The 20140-nt window shown below is 46.1% G+C and overlaps 1 protein-coding gene across 1 annotated transcript in view; it reads left to right on the top strand.

The window, feature by feature from the left end:
• FGFR3 (fibroblast growth factor receptor 3) overlaps positions 1-20140 on the top strand; it is a 54837-nt gene that overhangs the window by 12378 nt on the left and 22319 nt on the right. Inside the window, exons 2-3 of the mRNA XM_075709776.1 lie at positions 9806-10069; positions 14472-14525. Of these exons, the coding sequence (XP_075565891.1) occupies positions 9806-10069; positions 14472-14525 (318 nt within the window). The remainder of the gene's footprint in view (positions 1-9805; positions 10070-14471; positions 14526-20140) is intronic.

Genomic DNA, 20140 nt, shown 5'->3' with positions numbered 1-20140 from the left:
TGAAAAGAGCTAGCAGAGAAGACTTGAAGTTCAGCCTCTTATTACAGAGAAATATGGATCTTTAAAAAATGCCATTTTATGTAACTCAAGGGAGACTTACAAGAAGGGGAATATTGACTTATTTTCATTCACGTGAACATGATCCGTCATATATCTAAAACCCACAATCAGTTGAAAAAAAACCCACCCAAACTACCCTAAACCTTTGCCCTCTCTTAATCCGTGTACAAGAGGGGTTTTTTTTAAGATGTGCTTTTTTCCCCCCCTGAAATAGAGGCAATTGATAGGCTCATAAACAAATACCAAACATTAAGTCCTAATCTCCATATAGAGGAGCCTGACCCTTTTTATGGAGAGAGAGGGTAGAGGGAGGAAACGGGGCCAGGAGTTTGAGGTTTAATGCTTATTAAAGTTTTAGTGGGTGGGAAAATGCGATCAATAAATTTTGTTTAATGCCTTGAAACTGGTGTTAGTTTTCACTAGCTACACTGGAGAGTAGTTTTCATTTTGAAACTAGGACACTCGTAGTTGGAATGACAATTAATGTGGAGTGAATATGGTCCCAGTTGGAAGCCGATTTTTTGAATAGCATGAAAACTCCCCCCCGCTCCCCGCCTTAGCTCCGGAGTGGGGTAGCTTCCGTTTTTAATTAGCAAACCAGGCAAAATTTAGCTCATTGTGTCTTTCTGCTCATTTGGCCCAGTGGATAGCTTGGATTTCTCCATCTTGCTGTCATGAGGCTGTTCTTTTTTTTTTTTTTTTCCCCTTCAGTTTTGGTGTGGGGAGGAAGGGGGGGCTTCAGGATACTTAGGATTAAAGTCATTGTTCGGGGGTATTTGCAGCCAGCTGCCTGCATTAAATGAAGATTAGAGGAGCACACATTAGAAGTCCGAGGGAAATGCAGAGGAGCTGGGATTTGGGAGCTGCATAGCTGTGAACCGAAGGGGAAAGGCTGGGGCTTTATGGCAAATTTTTTCTGATGTCATGTGGTCTTAAAGCCCACTTCAGAAAAGCATCGCAAGTATCTGCCAGGGCCAGGCCTGCCTGGGAACTGTGAAGGGACCGTGAGTCTTTGCATCCCTAAAAAGTTCCTCTGAGGTAAACCTAAACTTTTGGGCCTGGTGAACTTAAGTATTGCTTAAAAATTCATCTGCAAGAGCACTTAAGAGGTGGTGAACATGTTGCTAGAATTCGCTAAATAGCTGAAAACCTACCCTGGAGGTCAAAACTCTGAAACTAATGACATTTTGAAGGATTTTAGGAAGATGAGGGTATAGAGGAGGAGCCCAGAAAAACATAACTAAAAATAATTATTCAGCAATGCATGCTTATTCTTTTAAGGATTTAATAAGACAGTTTAAAAATATTACCAGAGATTGAGTTTCTCTTGTTATGCTTTGTGGAGCACTCATTTGTGTAATCTGTAGCTCTTGTTGCAAACTTTGCTAATTGCTTGGTGTGTGTCACCTACAAACCCCCACCAGGTAGCCTGATCCAGCAACGCAGGGGGGATGGCGTGGAGCGGTGATGCTGAAGAACATAGGTTTGCTCAGGGCCTCCACGTGCTGGCAGGACCCAGTCCTGCTCTGATGGAGGCTGGGGACAAGCTTTGCTCAGTCCTTTGGGATGCCGGGAAGCCTCGGTCTGTGCCTCAGTTTCCACAACCGCCCCACTGGCTTTGGAAAGGGGTTGTGGCAGTTCCTTGCTTGCTGCAATGATGAGATTTTTTTGGACTCCCTCAGGCATGAGGAGCAGGAATGTAAAAATATCAGCCATTTTGTGGTGGGATCTGTCTGTCAAGATCAAGCTGGGATGCCCCTGCTGTGCTGTGCAAAAGCTGGGGCCAAGTTGGCTGCCATTCTTCAGAGGCTGCAAGACGCAGACACCAAAAGGACGACGACCCGTTGGCACAGTCTCCTGTGCTCCACCTAGGATCGGCCCAACGGGTGTCCCATCGCTCTGCCTTGAGTAGGGAGCGGTCTGGGTTGGCCACATCTGGCCACCACGGTTGGGTGAGGTGGGCTGTGTGACATGTGGGCAAACCAGCTGCAAGGATGCACGCACCCACATGCCAGGCTGGGACTGGCGTCATCCCCGCCGCAGGCGTGGGCTGCTGAGATCTGATACAGCTCATTGCTGCCTTCCTCGAGTAAAGCACGAGTTCGGCACCTTGGAGAGCAAGAACCGTCTGCATGGGCATCCTTGAGGTGCTTCAGCACAAGCCAGGAGCTCTCGTAGGACACATGGAGCAGCACAGCCTGGGGACCTCAGCATCCCCACACTGCCGAGCCTCTGCTCTGCTGCTTCATGTCTTCAGGGACCATTGATGAAGAAGTGGAGGGCATTTCATAACAGTTCTTTCATTTCTGTTAAAAAAAAAAAAAGAGTGCAGAACTGTGAAGTAGATAGATACTGGTGGTGGTTGCTTCCCTCTTTTGTGTTTTCAGGGGAGAACAAAGGAAGGTGTTTGACTGCACAGTGTGGCCAGATTTTGAGGAAAACCCTGTCACTGCCTGTTCCTTTAAGCCAGCAAAGCCCCAGTTGAAGGCTGTCCTTGGGACAGGCTCTGGGCTCTCTGCAGCAACCAAAGCTTTGTGTCTCTTGGGTTTTGCATTCCCATTTTTGTTAGGTGTAGCCAGGAGACCCCTTTGATTTGTTCTCGGGGCGGGGGGGGGAGGTTTTTTTCCTCCTCAGGGTTTTCCAAGTGCCACAGGGAAATCCTCCTGGCCAAAGTGTTTTTGTAACTGTTTTAGCTCTGTGACGATTTATTTCTTCTTCTAACTCTCAGCATCTGAATTGGGTGATTTGAGAAAACAGTCCATTAAAAGGAGGATACTGTAGAGTCCTGATGAATCCTGTTTTCTACTTGGCCGGTGGAACAGAAAGCTAATTGCCAGTAGTAAATCCATTCAAAGGAGGGCTGGAGGGAGGGAGAAAAGCTAATATTCCTCCTTGAATGCCATTTAATCTCTGAAACCTTTCATGCAGATGTAAATTAGGATTTGCACAACAGAGTCAACAGTTGCTCTGTAGATAAGGCAGATTTGCAACATCTGCTTTTCCATTTGAGAAGCTCTTCCAAAGTCGCTGTCGGGGATAGCCAAGCTAAACACTAGGGATTTTTTTTTTTCTTTCCATAATCTCTTGTTTATGAAGAAAGCTGCATATGACAGAACTAAAACTGGTTATCGTTCTGCTAATTCTCTAGGAAAAAAGTTTGCTTCACTTCTAACACAGATCTAAAAAAACCCCACTGGGTGGTAATACAGTGCAGCACACTTATTAACATCTTTGGAAGAAACATTGTCTGGTAACAATTGCATAGGCCACTGTGGTGGTAATACAGTATAAACAGTTTACCTTGCATTATTATTAGGAAAGCTATTTTAAGCTTTTCCAGGAGAACTACACCTCTCCCCCCCCCCCCAAGCAAACATGCGCAATAGGTGAAAGATAAAGTGGCACCTTCAAGTGACCAAGCCAAACCCTTTTTGGATGTGGTTTCCTAAACGCACATTTCTTGATCACTGTTTAGGCTTTTACAGAAGCAACCAGATTTTTTTTATTTTTGCTGAGGTGTGAGCCCCATTGAGCAGGGGAGATAACCCAGCTGAACACCACTTTGGGAAATGATGTTGCTTTGGCAAAGTATCCTGTGCCGCTGTGATTGCCGGAGCCCCTTCTTCCCGGGATGGCTGCAGCCTGACACTGGGAAGTGTGCTCCGAGAGGGGTCTTGACCTTGGAGGGGGAGAAAAAGGGGGGAGAGAGAAGACATACACATTTTATATAATACATTTTATATATATAAAATTATATATAATATCACACACATAAAATACTGTATGTAATATTAGGTATGTATATATAAATATAAAATATATTTGATATTATAAAACTTCTGCTTTATGTATTACATTTTGCTGTGCCAGGCTGGTGATGGGCCCTTTGCGGAGGCATGGAGTGGCCAGGCAGGGATGCTCTGCCACTGGCACCATCATGGCTGCTGCAGAAAGGAGAGGGAGCTTTGCCTTTTGTAAAGCACCGCCAAAAATACATATATAAAAAACACCCTGTCAGCTCCCCGCGGTGCTGTGAGGGTATGCAGTGACTTTAGGTGAGCTTGCTTTGCTGCGGGGGCTGCTCCCTCGATCTTATCTGCCCTGAGAAGGCAGGTACTTGGGGAAACAGGCGATCCCACGATCTTATCATGCCCACCTCTCACGGGGGGCTGCTGCTCCATGCAGGGCCTGGGGCTGGTTTGGTGGCTTTCAGTATTCCCCTGGGGCCCGTCTGCCTCTCTGGGGAGACGGGGGGAACAGGGACATCGCAGGGTGCTCATGGGGAGATGGCACTGGGGCTGCTTGTCATCCCTTGTCACCCCTCCTGGCTGCTTTTTAAATTAAGGGAGGTCCCAAAAGAACAGCATAAGGCAAGAAAAGCATTTTATTTCCCTTCTGGGCAATGGGGTTTGCTCTTCCTGGTGTAGAAGTCCCGAGGTGAGGTGGGGAAGCAGCCCCATCCCACAGGCAGTGGCACAGGTATTGGACAAAACACTGTTGTGGGTGGTGAATAATACTATGGGCCCCTATTACCACAGGTGGGACACTTAATTAGAGGCCAGAGCGCTGGTCTGAGCCTGGAGATAGCCTCTGTGCTCTTTGCCATCATGGCCTTGTTCATCCCACCAGGCTGGGGCCAGGGGAGACTTCCATATCCCTACAGCAGTTAGCCACCGACGTGGTGGCTGTGACCATCATCCCGCTGGGAACGGGATACCAAACTCAACAGGAGAAAGCTCTGGCACGGTTGTTGCTCCGTGATCCTATAATATATCCTGTCACGGTGGATTTGGTGTAATAAAATACATAGAACAAGAAACGTTTCCGAATTAGCCTGAAGAGAGAAATACGTGGAGTGCTGCTATTTTTCTGCTTTTTAATATGCCAAATACAGCTTCTCCAGCTTGAAAAGGGGAAAATATGATCCACTTAGAAATGAGCTGCTTAGTCCATTCCACCACCGGGCTGTGAAGCAATCCCAAAAAGTCTCTCCGGGATTGCCAGGGTTCAAGGTGGAGTGAGAAGTATTTTGCTGGTGGTACTGAAGGTCATGTGCCTTGAGCCCTCTGTGGCGGGCGTCCCGGTGGGGTTTTGGTTGTGTGGTGGATGTGCCCCAGCTTTGGGATGCTGACTGGAGGAAGAGGATGATGGTGGGGGAGGCACGTACCCCAGCTGAGCAGTCCCTTGGGAGGCTCCCAAACACTTTGATGCTTGGAAAATCAGAATCGTGGAAAGCTCTTCCAGGAGGAAAAACACAGGTGAAGAGAAATAACCGGATGGAGTGTCCTGGGGCCAGGACCCAGCACCCTGCAAGGTGGTGCAGGGCCCCCGGCTCCCCCACCCCAGCGAGCCTCCTGTGGGCACCGTGGGCCTTCGCCACCCAGGAGCAGCCCCCATGCTTTCTGCCACAGCACCTGGAAATCATCCCTGGCACTGGGGAGGGCACCAGCCAGGCTCTAGGTTGGCTTGAAGTTTTTGGGGGGCCATAAGCAGCCCAGGAATAACCCACTGCCCTCCACCTCCTCGTCCTTTCATGCCTGAAAAATAAAACTGCATGTTTTGCTGCAGCTCCTGAGAGCTCCTTGTGTTAAACCAAAAATAAAACGTTTCCAGGCTCAGCCAGAAACAAGTATTGATGTCTAAGAGGAGCAGACATCTGATGGAAATACTGACACACTTAAGCACTTGGAGCTGCGAACCACACAGGAAGTGAATTATTGCTGGGATGAGCCAAGCAGCTATGGAGATGAAGTATCTTATCCTTATAAGCGAATACATACAAAAGCATTCTAGTATTGCTGGGCCAGCTGCTTCTCATTGTGGAAGGTGCTTCCCAGCTAGTTGCTGCCTTTTTGCTCCTCTGAACAGCTTAAAAATTGCGTCTTTCTCTGTAGCATGTTTGCTGTGAGCAGCAGTGATGATGCTGCAAGTGCTGATCTCCATCAGAAGCGTCTCTTGGTGATTCTCTACTCATTACTGCTTTGGCTAAACTAATAAGTGGTTGAATTTTAGTCATATCTTGGGAGCCCACAACCTAGATTGCCTCCTCCTCTCCAAGAACCCGTTAAAGCTGTAAAGTCATTAATCCCTGCTCTGCTGGCAAGTGGTGGAGTGGGCTCCTGTAACCCCTACACAAGTTAACTCCCCAGTAATTTATACCTGTGTCTACTGTGGATTTTGAAAAGATGCTGTTAATGCCAGCTAGATCAAAATGGGACTCCCATTTGGGGAGTTTCCTTTGGGAGAGCTGGGAGGGACCTTTGCAACCTGACTTGCAATAGAAACGCTTTCAGAAAGTTTTAAAGGACGTGTGGGGATAGCTGTTTGCCAGCAACGGGGATGGTTTTCTTAGGACTCAGGACTGAGATCCAGGAGAAGTATGTTTGTAGCTCCAGTAAATCCGAAGCCTGCCTTCCGGCAGTGCTGCTTTGCAGTGGGAAGGTTTCTGACTGCCTCGATCAAAGGTGCATGTCCAGGTGCAAGGCACAAACATGTCAGGAGAGCGTGGCGTATGCTCCCCTGTACTGGTTTCCTTATGATTTAGCAATGGGAGATGCGGGATGAAGAAGGTGGCCAAACCCTCGCCCAGGTCCCCAGGAGGGCTCAGGCCATTGGTGTTAAACCCCTCCCAAGCACAGGCTGCACGCACAGCTCCTGCCACTTTGTTCACGCCACGTGGTTGGAGATGCAGACTTCTGGAGATCAGTCTGATGGCTGGATGCTTGGCCTCAGAGGGGGCAACTTCATGTCTCCTTCATGTCTTGGTGTCTCTTGTTGAGGAGGTGTTGGAAACACCAAGCTCTTGCAGCTGGAAGGCAGGAAGGAGGTGCTGGGCTCTGGGCACCCAGTGGGAGACGTGAGCTCTGGTTCCCTGCTTTAAACTCCAGCTGTTCTCGGCATGGAAATGAGACTGTCTCTGCTTTCAGGTTTATCATCGTATTTGAAAGCTATCTGAGGAATAGTAAGAGTAAAATTTTGTTCGCCAAGGTCACAGTTGGGCAAAGTGCTTAAGCACTTAAGTGCACATTTAAGTACTTTGTGGAGGTCTCCACTTTGGGTCCTGTTTATTTTTTAAGCCATAAGCATATAAACTGAAATTTGAAAAACTGTTTAAAGAAGTGAGATTAAAACTATTAGTAACATTCTCCTTTTAATTCACCACTCTGTCTTTCCAGATATTACTCCCAGTCAGTAGGAATAAAGTCACTAGGACTGAACTTTGCATTTAACAGGCATCATGATACCTGCTGGAGACCGGCTGGGTGGGTTGAGGGCAGAGACGCCAAAATAAAGTTGTCAGAAACAAGAGATGATGCTTCTTTCCACAGAAGAAGCTTCAGACCCCCATCATTCTGCTCTGAGTCTAAAGTGAATTTCCTCTTCTTTTCAGCATTCCCTAATTATGGTTTATAAAAATAGTTTGTCGCTTTGTCATTAACCCAGGTTCATTATGGCTTGCAAAAAAGAGTGATTTCATTTTAAATGGCTAAAGAGTACAGTTTGGCTTGTGCTTAGTTTGGGCTTGTTCCTGTTTGGTAGGTTTATGATACGAAAGCCAAAATATACAAGTCTTGATCATTTGGCAAACAGCTTGGGTAAAACTGTGTATTTTGTATGGAGGGATTGTGCAGCTGTATGGTGTTTGTTTTCCAGTAGATTAAATTAGTAAGAGCTTCCATCAGAGTCAACAAACACAGATCAGTACCCAGTCCTGCAAGTGCAAAGCTGCATACAGGTCTTTTTAATTGGAAGCCAAAGTTGGTACCATTGAAAAAATCCTCATAGTCTAGAAGAAGGAAGGAAAAAACCTGAAAGGAACACTTACACCAGAATATTTCTCAACCGTATTTTCCCCAAGGTTATATCCCAGTTGGGAAGAGACCATGGGTGAACACTCAGTGTCGCAGCAGGACAGTGCTGGTCTGATAGGAAGGAGATGCTGGATCTCTGTCGTCGTCTTCTTTTTACTGAAAGTATACGCTTTCAGGGAAAATCTTTTCATTAAAAGAAAAAAAAAAAAACCCATCCTAAATCCTTGACTGTATGAATACCACAAAATTCTGGCCAAAACCTAAAATATTTGAGTTGGAATTGCTGCCAGGGTATCAGAGGAAAGGTTCTTTGTAACCCCAATGAGTGTGGGCTTTGCCTCCTGTGAGATCATACCTCCCATGAAATACCACATTTTCAGGCCCCTCAGATTCTTTATTTCTACCCTGCGAGGCTATTGACGGAAACATTTTTATATTTTTAATTTTTACATTTCCACAAGAATAAAAACTTGCATGACAGGAAGAGAAAAGCAATACCTTTATCTCTCATAACCTGCTCCAACTCTTTCACTTAATGGCAAAAGAGCAGCTTGAAGCCAATGCCACATCCTCGGGTATTCAGAGCTGCTGTAATTGTATTGGGTTCACAGTCAAATTGTAATCTATGAATATGCTTAAGCTGCAAAATCAGGTTCTCTATGCATATCTGATTACTATTGGAGATCAACTCAGGCCACCTGGGTTTGGATCATAGGATTAGGTTCAAATCAATCTGTTTTGAATTACTTTTTAGTTGCTAATTATGTAATCATAGCATCAAAGTGTCTTCATCATAAATAGGATCCCCCGTGATACGTATTGTACAAAACCAAGGAGACTCTTACGCTTGGTGGAGCGTATCATCTCAGAGCTGGTGCAAGCCAGAAGACAGAGTTAGGGCAATGCCAAGTGAAAATGTTGGTTAGCACAGACAAGGTGGGGAGAATGGCAGTCTTGCTGTTGATCTGGCTGGGTTGAGGGCAGCTGTAGAGAGCTAATTCTTTATTAAACTGGTGTAAAGGATGAATAAAGCAGTCAGTGTCAAGAGTGAGTTTATATGTCACTAAAATGAGCCTGAGGACCATCAGACCGAAGAACCACACTTTCAACATGCCCCTCATTCCTCCATGGGGAGACTTCTGAGCTTGAACCTTTTCCTTGTGTCATTATCCTATGGTAAAACAAAATTCTCCAGCCCATGGCAGAGTTCACTGTCATCACTCATGGAACAGACTGCCGCATCTGGTAGATAGACCGAAGAAATAGGGGTTTCAGCTTTCATGCTCAGTCTTTGGTTCTGCACTTCCTTGTTGCACTGAGAGTGACTCCAGCAGGGAGCTAGATGGTGGGTTCATTTATTTTAGCTATTCCAGCTTGTGTCTTCTGTCCAGCCTTCCCCCTTGTTTCCTTCAGCCCACAGAGGTTGCCTTTGGGCCACCCAGAGTCACTTGAGAAATCGGGTTTATCTCCATTTCTGCTCCTTGTATCCCCTCCTTGCTGGGTCTCACAGGGGTTGTGGACAGACTGACAGAAATAAAGAAACTGAGATCCGGAGACTGAACTGTGAATTTTTCAGCACATGCTTATTTCTGCCAATCACCCCCCCCCCCCCCCCCACAACACTGGGTGTTGCAATGACCCTGCATAGAGGTCTGTGCTATTTATTGGGATGCAGCTGGTGGGGTGGCCACGTTTTGGTTGCTACAGGGTTAAGGCCATCCCTGTAGATCAGCCAGAGACCTGACTGTAGTGTGCACAGCTGTCTTTCTGCACTGCTACCTGCCTGGGGCAAGCCTTACCTCTGGCAAGGAGGAGGTCTGGGCACATGGAAGCATCAGTAGGGCAAATATAAGATATGTTTCTTTTTTAAATGCTCTTTTGTTCTCCAACACATGCTCTTATTTACTCATTTCCATTTCTTTCTCCCTTTGCAGAATACTTGAGGAGCGAGACCGCCTTTCTGGAAGAGTTGGTGTTTGGAAGTGGAGATACCATTGAACTTTCCTGTAACACCCAAGGCTCTTCTGTGTCTGTTTTCTGGTTTAAAGATGGTATCGGGATTGCACCTACCAACAGAACTCATATTGGACAAAAACTGTTGAAGATAATCAATGTGTCATATGATGACTCGGGGCTGTACAGTTGCAAGCCAAGGCATTCCAACGAGGTCCTGGGAAACTTTACAGTCAGAGTTACAGGTACGTGCAGAAATAGACCTGTCTCGGTGAATTTTTTTTTTTTTTAAATTTTTGCCCCTTCACATGTTCAGCACAGCTGGTGCTGTGCTGTGTTCATCGATACTTGGTAGGTCTCTACCTCCCTGGTAACTCCTGGCAGTGATTAGACTGACAAAATAAACCAAAGAATGCTTGCGTGTCCATACCAAATGTTAAAGCTTGATGTTAATACTGAGAGAGACTTAGAAACGGTGCTAGTCAGATTAAACCCCAAATCCCCCTTAACACTCAAATAGATGCAATGCTACATGTGCCTTTGAAGTCTTTTGTGAGTGAGTGAACTGTGGCTCAGGGAGGTTAAGTGACTTTTTCCACTTTATGTGACAAATCAGCGGCAAAATTGCATGTAAAAGCTGGAGGTTCCTGAAAACTGTGTCCCTGTTGTAGCTGATAAATCTCTTCCCTCCATCCTGGTTATCACAAATTACTTGTTTGTTTCAGAAGTAGTTCATCTATCAACTGTGTATATCTCAAATATGTGCTTCATCAAAGGTACTTGTTGGGATTCATATATTGCAAACAAGTGCTGTGTTAGCAAAGCACATGCTGTCATTTGCTTGGCCATATTTTCCATGATTGGGACAGTAGGACAGAAGAGGTGCAAGTTGTCCGAGTCTGGATCACTAAACAGAGGGCCAGAAAAATCTGTTGTTCCCAGATAGCTAACCGCTAACACTAAGATCATCTCCGTGATTTCAGGCTGCTGTATTGGTAGATGGATGCTCATCACTGTGAGCAGATAGAAAGCCTCCTGATCACACAGATTAAAAGCCTGCATTTTCAGAATTAACCCTAAGGTTTTGAAAACGTTCCTTTGCCCTTGCACTGCTGGAGATTTTTCGAGCATCCCTGAACAGTAGGTCCTTGCCTCCCAAAGTTGAGTTCCCTCAAAAAGTAAGGGGCTCTGTCTGAAAACCAAGCACAGAGATGTTAGTGATTGTAAATCACATCCAATCCATAAAGGGCTTTCTCATGCCAGAAATAGGATTTTGTGTAAGCGAGAGAATCAGACCATCGTGAGAATAAAAGCTCGTTTCAGCAAGCCTTCACCAACATCTGCTTTTCATTGAAGTTACTGGAGATTGCTGTGAATGCTTCAAGGTCATATCAATTAAATGGTTAAAGAAGTATTTGGCCCTTGAAAGGCTTTCTTTAACTAGGTATGATTATTGGAACTATCCAAGGAACTGCAGGTTGTTAGAAACGTTACTTTCTCTGTTTTTTTTTAAGTGACATTAAAATGCTTTTGAGTTCAAGGGGCAGCAGGGAGGCAGAAGAGGGCAGCTAGTTATACGCTCAAATGAAATAGCTGCCAGCCCCAAAAGTTCGTAAAGTGAGAAATTGTTTTTAATAGTGGAAGGGCTGATAATCCTCTGCTTTTAAAAAGTTTAAGCCCCTGTGTTTTTCCTCTTCGCTAATAATAGCTAATAACAGCTTAAGAACAAGCGAGTAACCTGAACCTGCTTTCTGACAGCATTATGAGTCTTTGATTCTATTAGCCCACTGTCATTACCACCAAAGTGCTGGTAATGTGGGAGTCTCCGTTTTAGCTGTCAGCAGCACTTGTTTTAAACTTTGAAGCCCTGCTTCATGTGGCAATAGTGGCGCCTCTCATATGCTCAGATATTTCTTCATAATTAGTATTGATTGCTCAGCGTGGCACTGTGGAGATGAGATTGTTATCGGAGATTTGTGGTTTGTGTTCCCACTTCTTAAAGGTAACGCCAGGGATTAGCTCGGGTGTCTGGGCGGGTGTTTATGTGGATGTCTGATGTTCGGGGCTGGAGTTGTTCTCTGCGTTATGCTGGTTTAAATCTGTACTAACAAACTGGAATTGCTCTGGCCTGTATTCTTAGGTGAGCAAAACTAGGCTAGGTATATTCAGAATAGCTGATATACACATAAGTCCCATTTAGAGAGATGCTTCCAGATTCTAGGAGCATATCAGGATTTTCCTGCGTGAGGCTGTGAGTTTTGAGTCTGCAATAAATTGGCTCTTCTGGAGCGACCCTCAGCGTGCACAGTGAGATGCTTGATGCTGAAGGCAGAGCAAAGAGATGCTGGAGCTGGCATTTCAGGGTTGAAACCCAGGTTGATTAATAGCAGGGTTTGATCTCTTTAAACTGCCTCCCTTGACAGACGTGAGCTTGAGTGTTTTGCTAGTTTACAAAAAGAAACATACTGTCCTCTTAAAACCTGAGCACTTGAAGAGGGTCACAAATAGAGGCTGCATGCCCAAACTGATCTCCAGCCCTGTTGGCAGAAGCTCCATTTCTGCAACCATTTCACACACAGAACAGCCTCTGGATTTAGTGGCTGAGCAGCACCCCTGTGACGAGCACGACTGCAGGCTGGTACCAGCAAAAAGAGCTTTCCAAATACCCAAGACTAAGCGCTCCAAAACAGGTGACTAAAAAAGTTATGCCCCTTTCCATTCATAATTAAAGCCCTTTTGAGAATAGCAGTTAGCAGTTCTTGCTGATGCCAATACTTGTCAGCTTCTGAAAAGGATTACTATTTTAGTAAATGATCAACAAATAGCTTACAAATTTTTAGTCACCTTTGGAAAAAGGTGATGTTTTAGTAACCTGAATAGGACAGTAGCTCTGAACATGGGATATTTGGTCTTAAAACCTAAGCTACATCTAATCTGGAGCACAAGCAAGGTCAAAGACTCTTCCCTCAATCTTGTGGAAATGTTTTTGAATTGGTTTAAAAATTGATTCTGCTCCTCTGGACCCCATTGGTTCATTGGAAACCAGAAGTAAACTATAATCACATGTTAATATATGGATAACCAAATCTGAGAGTGCAGGGCTGAGAATGTGCTGGTTTCTCTGTCGATGCTGGTGGGCATTTGGCTTGGTTTCTGCCTTCGCCAGGACTTGAGTAAACCTGCTGGTTCAGCCAAAACACCTAAACATCCACTTCACTTTCAGCAAGCCCCATGGCATTTCCCTAGTTCTGCTGCCAGCAGGACCTCAACTGTGGATTTGCAGTTAGATACGTGCTACAAGTCTTCCTTGAGACTTTGCCAAAGAGAAGGTGCAAAGCACCATGCACTGCTGCATTCTTAAAGCAGGGAGATGATTCCTGTGTTACTTGCTCCTGTAGATGGTGGATATGCCTGGGAAGTCCTTCCAGATTCTGCAGAGAAGTAGTATTTGTTGTTACCTTTCCCCTGTCTTTCTTTTTCGTTCGTTCTTTTTTTCTCTTTTTTCCCTTTTTTCTTTTCCAGTTTTACCTCCACTGAGCTGGTCAGAGAATGGCAGAAAACTCAAGTGCATCTTGAAATGAAGGAGGTTCTGCTTGGCTTGGTCTAAAGTAGTGCTTTACATTTCTGGCCACATGTTGAACACTCATAAAGTTTCCTATTTTCTAGCGTTTAACGCCAAGTTCTTTTACCGCTGTCTCAGGATATAAAGGCTGCTGGGTTGTTAGCATTTTGCCTTTATTTAAAAAAGAAATTCCTGGAGATTATATGAAGTCAGTGATGCTAAATCTTTCAGACACTGAATTGTGCTAAATTGTGTAAACTAAATCAAACGCTAAGCTGCTATTTTATAGTGGGATTTACATTTACAGTAGTCATTTGGTGGGGGGAATAGGGACTGAGACTTCGTTGTGGACAGCTTGGAGAAGGTGAGATGTTACACCACATTAAGCAAAATGGTTCAGGATGTTTTGGAGAGATACAGATGGAAAATTCCCACTTGTTAACCTGTATTCAGTTACAGCCTCGAGGTTCCTCTGTAGGAGGAATATAACCGAAGGGAACTGGTTCGTGGAGTAGCCATCAAAATGTCGATCGCGAGAGAGGTTTGATTGCAAGGGGAAGTTTTAAAAGCCTTGGTCTGAGTGGTTGAGCAAGGAGTTAGCGAGGGGGGACGTGGCAGGGGTGTATTAGGTTAAAAGAAAAAATGCAGGGAAAGTGAATTAGAAATGCTGACCTGTCATTTTGAGACTTGGTGAAATAAAAAGTCTTCAGAGTGAATGCTAGAGGGAAAAAAAAAGTGGGGGAGAGCTTGTTCTGCAAAAAGAAACTTCCCTTTTTAGAATTGCTTTTGTATTTATGAGGAGGAGAGCACTTCACACAGGGAGAAGTAGTTGGCATTGGACCCCAGTCTCTGGTGGCAGAGCACTGGCAGACTCATGACACCTCTCTCCCAGTTCAGAAAGCTGCTGGCCTCTTGTCCTTGGCCCAGCAGCATGGGAGGGACAGGCTGGTGGAGCTGCAGGGAAGGGTGACCCATCACTTGGGTGTCCTCCCTCGCTGGAGCCCACCGTGGCGCCAGCAGCCTCATCCAACGTGGTGTCCCCGTGTGCCATCCTCTTTCTGCTCACTTCTTTCTCCTTCTCCTAGATTCCCCTTCATCGGGTGATGATGAAGATGATGACGATGAGTCAGAAGATACAGGTAATTTGTTTTTCTGGGATACAGAGACCTTTTCTTTCAAAGAGATGGGGCTCCCAAGTGGAGCAGCTCATCCGCATGTTCACCTGGTTGGACAGCAGCTCTTTCTCTGTGTTGAAATCGGTGACCTTAGGATGGTACCATGATGATGTTTATCTAAAAATGTAGAAATAGCTGCCAGAGTGGTATCACTGCTATAATATCCTACAGCAGCAGTAGCGTAATTTTTTTTCGGAGACTCGATTCTGTGAATCTGACTTGATGAGCTGGAGTTATAAATTCTCCTTGCATGTAAGTCCAGACAAACCCACTTAGCATATTCTTTTTACTAAACTGATGTTACACCAGTTTTAGACCATTGCAAACGTTGGCCTGCTTTATTTTTAGCTGTTTTCGTTCTGGTCCTTACCGGCATCTTGGCTGGAGTCAGAGCATAAAATTTACGCTAGCCAAGGGCCAAATTTACTGACGCCGTAAGCAGGAGCAACCCCTTTGGCTTTACTGGCTTTTTCTGTCGCTCATGTGAGGAAGGGAGCCCCAGGACAGAGCCTCTTGGTGCTTTTCGTCTGAATCTCTTTCAATCCCAGTGCTTGTTTCTTTAAGTGCAATAGCATTAATCAGGATCATTACATGCTTCAGAGGCGTTAGTGTTGTGTTTTATTATGCTCTTTATATTTCTGCAAAGCCAGCTGCCTGTGTGTATGTGTTTTTAATAAATAAATGTCTTGTATTTGAACTCCCAATCAGCTATGTACATTGGCAGAATTTCAACATGACTGGAAAGTTTCTCCTGCCCATAGCGTTGGACATGCAGGACTCTTTAAAACAGGTCTCCCACTGTAATAAATTCATACCGCTGTGTCGTGCAGTGTGTGGACAGTAATGGTGAGTTACAGTGCCAGGTGACCCATCGGCAGCAGTTAGTGGGTTTTGATAGCTTCTAATTAAGGGCCAGATCCTGTGAGGTGACAAGCACCTTTGCAGAGGTGCTCAGGGATCCTGATGCCTGCTGAAGCCTGATAGAGACATAGGGAGGGTCAGGTTTGGTCAGGATTTGTTTCTGCTGCAGAGCAGCTTCTGATGAGCACAATTAATCGTTCTGTACTTTTTTTTATGTGGCTTGTAGTAAACTCCATCTCTTAGCAACAGGTATCACAAAACATCAGTTGGTTTATGGTACAGAAAGACACGTTTTTCTTCACTGAAAGGAAAACACACATTTTGCCGCGTGTATTTATAGCCTGTATTCTGGGTCTTCTTGACTTCAAGGCTGTCTCTTTTTTTAGACTCGAAGGTAATGACTGGCTTTGCTTAGAGGTCTCGTTAAAAAATGTTGGATTCTCTTCTGCTTTAAAAACGGTTGATGAGCTTAACGTGCCAGCACGGTGAAACCTCATGGTGTGTTGTGACGTGGATGTGCTTTATGTTGCTTTGTTTGACATCAGGCCCTGCGCTTAACCTTCACAGATCTTCTCTTGAGCCTGGGGAGCCATGTTGTTAACCCTGGCACCACCGCCGCTGGGACATCCCACTGGGCACAGGGGCTGCAGGACCATCCCAGGCAGGCGGACACGTGGGTGTAGCCAGTGCCATGTCCTATGGACAGCCCAAAGACCTGTGTCCTCCATCTCTTGTGGCAAAAAGATACCTCACTAATGAGGTGTACGAGCCCCTGCTTGCCATCAGACGTAGCCATGGTCAGTTGTTTGAGGAGTGAAGGCAATAAACATGCTTTCATGCAAAAGGAAAATATAACCGATAGTTATTCATATTTAGGGGGAGGTAATCCATGCAGAACTGGCTCATTACGTGTTGCCATATTGAACATCACTGAATAAAAACCTTGTCTCCTGGCCCCTTGGGATGATAAGTTAATTTTCTGGCTTACTTGTGTTGTTCAAGAGAGTTTCTTATATTTATAGAGAAGAGCTTGGAGAGGTGATTCTAATAGCATCATGAGTTTGAAGCCAATCTTGTTAATTTTGGGGGTTTGACCCAAAATTGTTGAATGATGGGAGCTGGAAATACCAAAGCATGAGAATGAGAGGAAATCTTTCCTAAAAGAAATTAATATTTGGTGCAGAAACCCTTGGAGTGCATGGTGACAGGACCTCCACATGGAATGCCCTGCTCTGCTCACCCTCCTTTAAGCATCCTCTCCGAAGGGCAGTACAGGAACAGGGCATCCCTTAGGGACAGGCAGCAGAAAAGAAGGAAGAGGAACTTCAGCAGCTTCAAATCATCGGCCTGTTTCTTGCAGCCTTGTCACGAACTGCGATCCGCCTTTGCAAAAAGAGGCTTTCCAATACCTCTGTTCTCTACAGCTGTTTTTCCTGGCCCTGAAACAAAAACAAAACTCCCTTTTCACACACTGCTCTTCTGCCCCAGTGCTCCCTACCCCTCTGTATCTGTTTGTTTGGAGCCCCCGCTGCGTAGCCCCAGCACCTTCAAAGAGCCCCTATAATCTCCAATTAAATCTGGCTGTGTACTCAGAGGCGTCAGCTGGGGAAATTACACAATTAGGGTTGATTCTGTGTGCCGCAGAATTTTGTGGCAGCTTCTAATTGCTAAATGAGCGCTTGGCTGTATTAATTATTCCAAGTATCGCTCTCGGGTTTTTTTAATTGGTCATTCCAGTTGGATGGGTGGCCGGTGTCTTTGACGAACAAAACGGACCGTCAGGCTTAGTGTTTGATGATGGGAAAGGGCCGGTGACAATGTGTGTGGGTCCCTTTTTTTTCACACCTGCGCATGTAAAATCATTGCTCATAATTAATTTAGAGAGAGCGGGTCTAGAAATTTTTCCTGTCTTTCATCCTTCCTCGCTCCTGAAACTCTCCAGAGCTTTGCAAGCTTTGCTTGAAAAGAAGAGTTAGCAACATTTTCACCCCCTTAAAAAGCAGTAATGAAGGGACTCTGGGGGCACAGCAAACCAAAAGCTGTGTTGTTTTGTTCGCTGCTCCTGCAAGTGAGAACAAAAGCACCATTTTCAATGCATAGACACTTTCTTCCAGATTCAGTTCAACTTGAGAGCGATGCTCTGGTTGTTTGAATCTTGGCACATTAATCCAGGGGTGCCCAGCCCTGGTGAGCCCCAATTCGCACCCAAACAGAGGGGAGGCTCTCAGAGAAGAAGCCGTGTCTAATTGCAGGAGGGAGGAGTGGATCCTGCCTTTGCTCCATATGGAGAATATCCCTGGCTGGAAACTTTCCTGGGCCCCATCTTGCTCCTCTCTGATGTCCAATGGCAAAATCCCCCTTGGCTTCAGTGGCAAAATTTGCAGCCAGTGGGTTGATGGGTCTCCTGTGAGATGCAAACTAGTCTTTTGAGTGAGAAAACACGGTGAAACGTCGCCCCGCAGCACACAACAGCTGGTGTGGAAGGGGGAAAACACCCCAAAAGCACAGCGCAAGGAGAAACCCGGTCCTGGCAGGGCGGCTGTGCAATCTAGTTACACCCCCATGCCAGGGTGAGTGTCTCTGACACTGTAAAATGGGATTTATTGTAGGCAGATATGTTAATCAAATAACAAACAGCAGGTTATTCGGCTGCCCTTCTTGGCTGCGGCGAAGGGGGGCTTTTCCATCCATGCCTGGCCTTCTGCTGAACTCTCCCCTGTAGCCCCGTTACCCTCCTGTAAAATCCCCGGGAAATCCGGGTGCGTTGCCAAAAGAAGCGTTCGGCCAGGAAGTAGCCCGTGCTTCGGAAACCAAGGGCCAGATGTCTCCCAACATGGTTTCTGCAGCCCCCTCCTCTTCAGCCTTCCCAGCAGCACCCCAACTGTTCTCCTCCAAATTGACGCCCCTGCTGCTGCCTGGGCTTTTGCCCAGCCTTTGCTTGGTCTCTGCTCTTCCCAATGCATGCGATAACAGCATCTTCCTTTACCGTCAAGACCTGCTCTTCCTTTAGGAGTTGCACCCGCTCTTCTGACATTTTTTGGAATATTCCCCCCTTTTTTGTGCAGTTCTTTACCATTTTTCTAAGCTTAGATATTGGAAGGTAGATGGTTACACGGTATTCCGTTTTAGCCCATGTTATCATGTAGCATTTGAGGCCTCTCCTGGAGGTCCCTTCCAACCCAAAGCATTCTATGATTCTATGATTCTATGTGCCGCATGTTCACAGTGAAGTTTGCTATAGCCAGGATTTTGCAGGAGCACAGGAATTGCAGGGATTCCTCCTTTCGTTTGTGCCAGCCATACTCCTACTCTGGTGCCATCCTGGCAAGAAAAGGGCCTTAAGGAGTTTCATTGTTTAAAAAATGAGGCGTACGCGGCATGGGTGAACACCAGATCCCTCTGATACGTGGAGCTGACTCTGATAGGCATCACGGCGCGTTGTGCAAGGCAGCCGGAGGGCAGATGCAAGCCCTCAATACTGGATTTCAACCCCAGGACAGCATTACTGAGGCACCTGTGTCCAGCTGTCTGGCTGCAGAGGTGTGAAAACAGATGAGACATGAGAGCAATGCACCCAGCGGGGCCATCTCCAGCAAATGGATGGCCTTCTGGATTTAGCTCCTGACATGCAGTCCTCATGGTCAGGTGGACTTCGCAAGGAGCCATGGGGAGAGGGGACCATGTGGAGAGTGTTAGCAGGTGCTAAAAGTGGTGGGTGCATGGATTGCCTTGGCTGAGCTGTATGACCTTGCCCGCAAAATCCTTGGAGGTGAAATGCAGCAAGGAGCCTGCATGGGGGACACTGGGGACTCAGACCAAGGTGGGGTCATCACTGACATACCTGGAATTGCAACAGGGTGGGTTTCATTTTGCCAAACACGTCGGGGCTAAGTACATCAGGGAGCGCCGGAGAAAGGGAGCGGCTCTGGTGCATCTCAGAGGGATGCGACAAGAGGGAAAACTTCGTACGCCCTTGTCATTAAGGGGAAGGGGATTGCAGAGGCTTTGGAGTAGCACTGAGGTGGGGCTGTGGTGGTGTTCTGAGCGCTGTCACCGCTGTGGGAGAGGCCAGCAACAATGCTTTCCTGACAGCTTCGGTGGCCATCGTGTTCTCCAAGGCAGTTCTTGAAGGACCACCGCCTTCAGTTTGTCTTGGCCAGAAGCACACAGGTCTCTGCGACCAGTGGGTTTGGGTGCTCTCTGTCTGTGGGTGCTTCCTTCCCATCTGTAGGAGATGCCAGTTACACTCCTTGGCCTCCTCTTGGCTCTTTCGCAGCCTAAATGCTGTCTGCCCACATCTCCCTTTGGCCTTGGTGTGGAGCACAGAGCTGGGGGGCTCGATGTGGCCTCCAGCGTGGCAGAGGAAGCACCCCACGTGCAGCTCTGCAGTGTTTCCTTAAGCAGAAATGAAAACTTGGGAGGCTTTTAAAAAAAACTTTCTCTTTCTTTCTTCCCAGTATAATGAGTTTGCTGCTGCTGCTGCCTTAATTTGGACTTAATATGTAATGTTTGTAACACAGCCAAGAAACATCGCTGTACTTGAGGCAGATTATAAAAAGTATCTCACGCTAACACTGGTGTTTTAAAACTTATCCCTGTTCAAAGGTAACATGAATCTTTAAAATCACTTCTACTTAAAGAACATAAACATGATAAACCAGTTTGGCACTGGCTTTTTTTTTTTTTTTCTTTCCTTCCCTTAAGGAGGCTACACTACA

The sequence above is a fragment of the Pelecanus crispus genome, chromosome 4 (assembly GCF_030463565.1).
Source record: "Pelecanus crispus isolate bPelCri1 chromosome 4, bPelCri1.pri, whole genome shotgun sequence".
NCBI lineage: Eukaryota > Metazoa > Chordata > Aves > Pelecaniformes > Pelecanidae > Pelecanus > Pelecanus crispus.
This window is presented reverse-complemented; position numbering and strand designations above follow the sequence as displayed.